Raw genomic sequence first — 7458 nt, 5'->3', positions numbered from 1 at the left:
CACATCCCCGCCCTCCCACACAGGCACACACACCATCGCCCCCCCCCCACCCCCACACCCACAGGTACACACACCCAAACCCCACACACCCACAGGTACACCCTCTCAAACCCCCCACACCCACACGTACACACACCCCTCCCCGCATGCACTCACGCACACAACAATCCCCACAAACCATGCCCCCTCCCCCCAAACACACTCACACAGGTGCGCACCACCCACACACGCTCAGGTACGTATCCACCCCCACACACACCCAAGTACAAATTCCCTCAACACACCCAGGTACATACCACCCACCCACACACACACTCACTCACTCACACACACAGGTACACTCACTCACACACACACACACCCCCCACATATACCCCCACACACGCACACACAGGTACACACACACCCAGGTACACTCCCCCACATATATACACACACACCTACACACACATCCAGGTACACATCACCCACACACATCACCCCCCCAACTCTCATACATGCAGGTATGCACCCAAGGACACCCGCCATGCAACCCAACCCCCCCCCAACACAAATTTACACCATCCCCACCAACATACCCAGGTACACGCTCCAGACACACACAAACAAACGCAGAAGTTACATGTACCAGTGCATGTACACACGCTGGGATTAGGCAGGGTCAGTGTGGAGCAGCTACTCCCAGCTGAGACCCACCGGCCTGAGGAACTGACAATACAGATGGACAGCTGCTGCTAAACCCAGGAGGAGGTTCTCCATCACTGGTGCAGGGGGCAATTGAGGTCAATACAGATCAATTTACCTGCACGGTAGGTAACTGTGAGTGGCAGAAGGGAATTGAGGCAAGGGGAGATGACAGAGGCTACAAGAGGGTCTGGTGAAAGTTATGGGGAAAATCCTCTGGAGACATGGAAAGAAGTCACAGTTCAGCCAAGGTCTTATTAAATGGAGGTGCAGGTTTGAGGGGCTGAATGGCCACCTTCTGCTCCTGTAAATGGAGCATCAAGAAGCAGAATAGTGACAGGGGGTGTAAATGGACAGTTTCTGTGCTGCATACACATGGCACGTTCCAATCACACCAGGGGAAGGGGGTCATTTGACAAATGTATACAATAACAAAAGGTGAACTAAAAGCTAAAACATGAATCAGTTTCTCTCTCTGTGGATGTTGCCAGTCCCCCCGAGTTTCTCTCGCACTCTACGGTCTTGGCTCAGATTTCCCACATTTACTGTGTTGGGGTTTTGTGTAAAGCCCCTGACTGGGGTTTATGTTTGTAAAGGACACGGGTCACTCACACAGTCCCTTTCCATTCCTCACCTTGCTCCATGTTTCCCATGGGAGCTGCAGAGTTCACACCCATGGCCTGCTTGCCCTGGCTGATGACGGGGCTCGGGAGGGTGGTCTTTGGAGATGAGCTCCATCCCGGAGAGGCGACAGACATTGACGGTGATTTGAGCCGGTTGGGGGAGCTGGCTGGAGAGCGGACAGGAAGCGAGGAGCTCATGACCTGGGGGGACTTGATGGGAGCCGAGGAGTTGGTGGAGTTTAAGCTGGCCAACTGAGACGGTGTCTGTGGAGATTTAAGATTGGCTGATGGTGAACTGACGAGAGGTGAGTGGACCTGGCTCATGGTCGGTGATTTAAGGTGACCCATTCCAGGAGAGTTCATCTGACTGATGTTGATGGTGAGGTCAGAGGGCCTTCGGCCGAGTCCTCTTTGGGCCCCTGGAAGCATTGTGCCCACGTTACCGTGGTTACTTGATTGATTGGAAGTTGGAGCCATTTGCATATGGCTCAGCCTCGCTGTACTACTCATGCTGGTTACTGGAATAGGGCCTTGCTCAGGACTGAACATCTCCCCAGGAGTCCCCATGTTATTGACTTCCTGAGACATACTGGAAAATTGTCCTTGACCACCTGGAAAACCCTGTTGTCCGTGATTTGGGAATTGTGACTGTGGCACCATTTTCTGAGGGTCGCCCAGCATCATGTTACCATTGGGTGCCCTCACTCTTGCCATCTCTTCTGCAGTCAAAACTTGGTGTGACATCATTTCCTGTGCCCTCATTTTCTGCGACATCATCATCTGTTGCTGGGGGGTCATCTGGACATTGAGATTCATGTTCATGTTCATGTTGACATTCATGTTCATATTGACATTCCCAGAACCCATGGAGGAGTCCATATTGCGCATGGGTCCCGACTGCCCCAAGGGAGGGCTCAACATGCCCCTTGACCCAACAAAGTCTAAACCCATTGGGTTTCCACTTACATTGTCTCCAGGTAATTGGCCAGGGAACATTCCGGGCTCCATCTGTCTCTGGGCCTGCATCATTCTCTCCATCTCAAGCCCCTGGGACATTCCAGCCATGCTGTTGGTGTTGTTCAGACTGAGGGGGCGCTGCATCCCCACTGATCTCTTTTCCATCAAGTGCTGCCTCAACAGCTCTTCTCTGGCCCTCGGGTTCATGAACCTCTCGGGGTCTCCCTGGCCAGGGTGAAAGGGTATACCTCCCTGTGGGAAGTTCCCGGCTCCCACCATTGGAGAGATGTCATCGGGCCAAGGCATTCCGGGCCGTACCTGCCTCTGAATTGGATTAACGCCTCCCAAAGCCTCCACTGGCATGTTGTGCATTCCTCCATATCCAGCCACCCTCTGCATTTGGTTGGTGGGAAAGCGGGGGCCTGAGAAAGGGGCAGTCCCACGGGGCTGCAGAGAATCAGAGCCCTCCATGGGGCTGGTGAAACGGGCCCCCATTGTTGCTGGCCACTGCTCTCCAGCCTTGCTGTGATAGGGAGGTGGGGGCCCTCGGACCATCACACCCCCGATTGGTCTCTGCATCATTATCTCTTGCATAGTCCTTTGCTGAACCACAGCTTGCTCTTGCTTCCTCCTCTTCTCCTCATAAAAATCTTCCTGGAGCTTCCTCCAGGCTATCTGCTCTGGAGTCAGGTTCTCCTGGTTACTCTGATTCATCATCATGTTGACCTGTTGTCCCATTGGGTCACGTTGCATTATCTCCTGGTGATGTATGGGGTCGTGCTCCATATTCTGGCCTTCGACTCCAGTCAGAGACTGGGTCTGGGAGATCATGGATTGTAAAGGTTCCTCCGGCTTTTTCATGGCCTGCTGTCCATCCCCTTGTCCATTGGGGCCACAGTTGCCTTTCATAGAAAACTCAGTCTCACTGCTGCGTAACAAGAGCCTTTCAATGTCCCTTAGAGTCTGTAAGGAACGCTCCCTGTGTTCCAACTGCTCCTTGGACAACCCTTCGGTGTTAGGGTTAAGGTTCATGATCAGCGATCCATTTCCATTTGGGTTGCCGGCCTCTCCAGTTCCTCCACTGGCTGGATCTCCAACTGGAACCCCCGTCATTGGGTTGCCGGCTGGGTTACTAGCATTGGGGTGACTGTTCCCCAATTGGGTTCCAGCCCCACCATTACTGTCCATCGACTTGGGTCCAATGTCCGTGTGCAGGGGGTCCACTCCAGTTGCCCCCTCCTGAGGCAGTGAGCTCGGAGGTTGGAGGCTTTGGTGCGGAGTTTGAGGTTGCGGAGTGCGAGCTGGAGGTGTGTTGAGTGACAGCTGCTCTTGGAGTCCAGATCCTTTCTGAGGGGCAACAGAGGGCTGTTAGTGGGTGAGACAGAGAGAGAGAGAGAGAGAGAGCGAGAGAGAAAACTTAATCACCAATAATTCTGGCACAGTGTTCCCAACTATCCCAACTACACTCCGTCCGTGTCAAACCCACACATGGTGACAGTGCCACTGGTTAACATATCCCACCCGTAATCTGTGCAGTGGCACTGAGACGCACCATCATTCTCCCCTACAACACCTCCTGAAATTTCTCACATCCAAGATGGGATCAAGGCAGAAAAGATGAACTCATTACACCTGTGCGTTCTAACTCTCTTGACATCTGCAAGTTATTTTAACCCATTTTAAAAGGTGGAAGACAACAGATTCCAAGCATTGAACTGGTTTGTTAATTAATAAAATCACTGTTCTTTCTCCACACATTTTTGAGTTAATTAATCATCTGCTTTATCATAAGAAATGATTATTTTAATGTGGGTGTGGGTCTGAACAGGCTTGGTGTGCAGGAGCTTTGAGCACACAGAGTTATACAACACAGAAACAGATCCTTCCGTTCCACCAGTCCATGTGGACCTTAATCATCCTACAGATCTCACAAGTTTCTGAGTCAGTGAGCTCTTAAAGGCTGCAAGAGACGGGGGAATGCCTGGGAGAACCTGTCCCTCCTTCAGTTGTCTCATGGTCAGTGAGCAGCCTTACAGCACGCAGCAATGATACAAGAACCTGCCTCACTCCAGGTGAATCAACTGCCATCAACTCCTGCCTTCCCCAAACCCTGGACTCAAAGTCACCCTCAAACCCCTCTGCCCCTGCTCAAACTTTCTCCTTTCCCCAATCACAGTCACCCTTCCTGCTGCCACTGAGACAAGAGACCACAACAGTGTCCAGTAACAGGTATTTCTGCCTGCCCAGCTGGACCAGATAGTCCTTGTCACTACACACTCACACAAAGGACAACAAAAATGGGGAAGTTTGAAATGGATTTTTGTTGGATCAAGGGTATAACATCAAATACAAGAGCATGGTGTGAGGGAGAGATAGAATCATAGAATCCCCAGAGTGTGGAAGCAGGCCATTCGGCCCATTGAGTCCACAGCAGCTCTGTGAACAGCATCCCACCCAGATCTACATCCCCCACCTCCCAACCTATCGCTGTCACCCTGCATTTCCCACGTCTAATCCACCTAGCCTACACATCTTTGGACTGTGGGAGGAAACCAGAGCACCTGGGGGAAACCACACAGAGGGAATATGCAAACTCCACGCAGACAGTTGCCCGAGGGTGGAATCGAACCTGGGTCCCTGGTGCTGTGAGGGAACAGTGCTAACCACTGAGCCACTGTGCTGCCCTGCCAGTTAATGGAGCTGAGAAACAGATCAGCCTTGAACTTAATGAAATGTACAAGGAGATGGACTGTCTCCTGCTAACCCTCTGCTCAGTTCTGTTTGAAGAAGCTTCAGTGGAGTTCTTTGGGATGTGGTTCAAAACGCTGGTCACTCACCTTCTGATCGTACACTTGCTCTAGTTTTGTCCGAGGCACATTGTGAGTGTGGTAGGAGACAATGGAATCCGCACGGCCTTGTGCCACAGCCTCAGCAGCTCTGTCATCGAACACAGAACATAATCCAAACACCAACTCTGATATGACCTGCATTTCCTGTAAACACCACCCCCGCACCATCCCAAATACACCCCCTAAACCTGTACCCAATCTGCGGCCCCTCCCTCTGACTCACACAAACCCCAACATCTCAGACACTGGAGTCCAGGATCTTAACTCAGTGCTGTCCTTCACTACCGGAGCCAGTGGGTATAGGGCAGAGGTTAGGGTCAGTCACAGCGGGCAGCCAGATCTGGGATAGCTATATGTTTCCAGACCTCCTCCAAGCCATTTACACCAGTTCTGTACCCACCCTCTTCCTTTGCTCATCCCACCGCTCCGCTCCGTCCTATCCCAGAGTTTCCGTTCAGTGTTACAGCAAAAGTTTAGCCTCCAGCAGAAACAGGCCATTCAGCCCTAATGGTTTAATGCTGACATTTTCATTCAACACAACTCTTTTCCCACTCCCCCCTTCATCTCACACTTACATTATCCCTCCATTCCTTTCTCTCTCGTGTGTTTATCTGGCTCCAATGTATCAATACCATTACCTTGATGGCTCCCTATGGGAGCAGGTTCCACACTCCCCTCAACTCACTTTGTAACAAAGATTTTCCTGACTTCCTGATAAGATTTATTAATGTCTGGGAGAGACCCCAAGCCCCTCCCCCATCCTGCCCCTAATACAAGGTAAGACCTGCTACATCTGTATGTTTCTCTGGGGTTTTCTCCCCACTGAACGGTGACACTGCTGAGTGTTAGCAGCATCAGCTGTTTGCACTCACATGTTGGCCAGGTTAGTGGTGAAGACGTACACAAACTGAGAGGGTGGTTTGCTGGGATTCCTCGAAATGTTAGTGTCTGTTCGCAGGCAGGGTCCCCCCGCTGGATTGTGGGTGATGCTGGCAGGAGCAGTGTCTGTGACCGTTGGCAGGGGTTTCGAACCAGGAGATGGCTGAACAGTCCCCGAGAGCACGGATTCCACAACGTTACAATCTGGAGAGAGAAAACAAACGGATAGTTCCTATCAGAGAGATTCCGAGTTCATGGTTCACACACTTAGGTATCATCCACAGGGCAGAGGAGAAACAGGCAAGGAACGAGGGAACAGGCAAAGGAGACGGCGAATAAGTGGGCAGGAGAGCATGAGTGAACAAGAAGGGAACAAATGAGAGAAGGGGGACAGCGAATGAGAGAAGAGGGAGAGTGAACGAGAGAAGGGGGCGAGCGAACGAGAGGGGGGGAACGAACGAACGAGAGAGAGAGACGTGGAACGAATGAGAGAGAGAGAAAGAGAGGGACAGGGAATGAACGAGGGTGGGCATGAACAAGAAGGAGGGAATGATCAAGACAGCAAGGGAACGAACAAACGAGTGAGTGAGGGAATGATTCAGAGTGAAGGGGTAAAGAGAATGAATGAGACAACAACTGAACGAGAGGCAGAGTGAGACAGAATGAGAAAAAGAGAAATCAGAAGTCTGGAGAAAGAGCAAGTCTCAGGCACTGCAGCTGGTGGCCACTAGATGGAGCCAGATGCTGGTAAATGGGAGCGTGTTGCAGTGGGTCTGGGGACAGAGCCCAGGCTATGAGACAGGGATAGGATCAGCTTTAAATCAAAAATTAATGATGCAGATGTGGAAAATGTAGGTATATATTTTGAAGATCATATATAAAATCTGGTCTGGAGGGAGGGGGATAAATAGAGGCCTGAAGCTGCTGAGGCTGGTGCTTATTGGGGAATTACAACACTGTCATCATAAGATTTTTTTGTTGTTGGGTAAGTGGTCTCATTAAACATGGAAAGGGCTGGAGGGGTTGAATGGCCTCCTCTTGATCCAAATAGCAAGGAAATGTAAAAACGAGAAGATTAAGATTTGTGAACTGTTAGTGTGAATAACAGATAAAAGCAACCGGATTACACAGACATTTGCTGAAACTTGCTGTTTCAACCTCACTCACTATGAGCAGTAACTCCAGCTTTCTCCTCATCATCACTGTCAGGGCCTGAGTACCACTCGTCCCCACTGTACGGCTGCTTGCGCTCCAGCACACAGCGCCTCTTGCTCCGGGGGGCTCCGTCCACTGGCAGGCAAACACAAACAGCAACCATCAATTCCCAACTGGAAAATATCACCCCACAGCCCAACGTATCACCTTCTCTCACACACTCAGACACACACACACACTCAGACACAGACACAGACAGACACACAGACAGACACACACACAGACAGACACACACACACACACACACTCAG

General features: G+C 51.2%; 1 protein-coding gene across 1 annotated transcript; it reads right to left on the bottom strand.

Moving 5' to 3' along the window:
• Positions 1-1318: 1318 nt before the first annotated feature.
• LOC109936242 (B-cell CLL/lymphoma 9-like protein) lies at positions 1319-7282 on the bottom strand (the record flags this gene model as incomplete). The annotated part of the gene is made up of 4 exons (XM_048594544.1): positions 1319-3611; positions 5102-5201; positions 5986-6196; positions 7160-7282. Coding segments are annotated over 4 exons (2727 nt in total), but the record flags the coding sequence as incomplete, so codon positions are not given.
• Between the last annotated feature and the right edge of the window lie 176 nt (positions 7283-7458).

The sequence above is a fragment of the Rhincodon typus genome, unplaced genomic scaffold (assembly GCF_021869965.1).
Source record: "Rhincodon typus isolate 14 unplaced genomic scaffold, sRhiTyp1.1 hic_rhity00010743, whole genome shotgun sequence".
NCBI lineage: Eukaryota > Metazoa > Chordata > Chondrichthyes > Orectolobiformes > Rhincodontidae > Rhincodon > Rhincodon typus.
The sequence above is the reverse complement of the archived record's forward strand: the minus strand, read 5'-3'. Positions and strand labels throughout refer to the sequence as shown.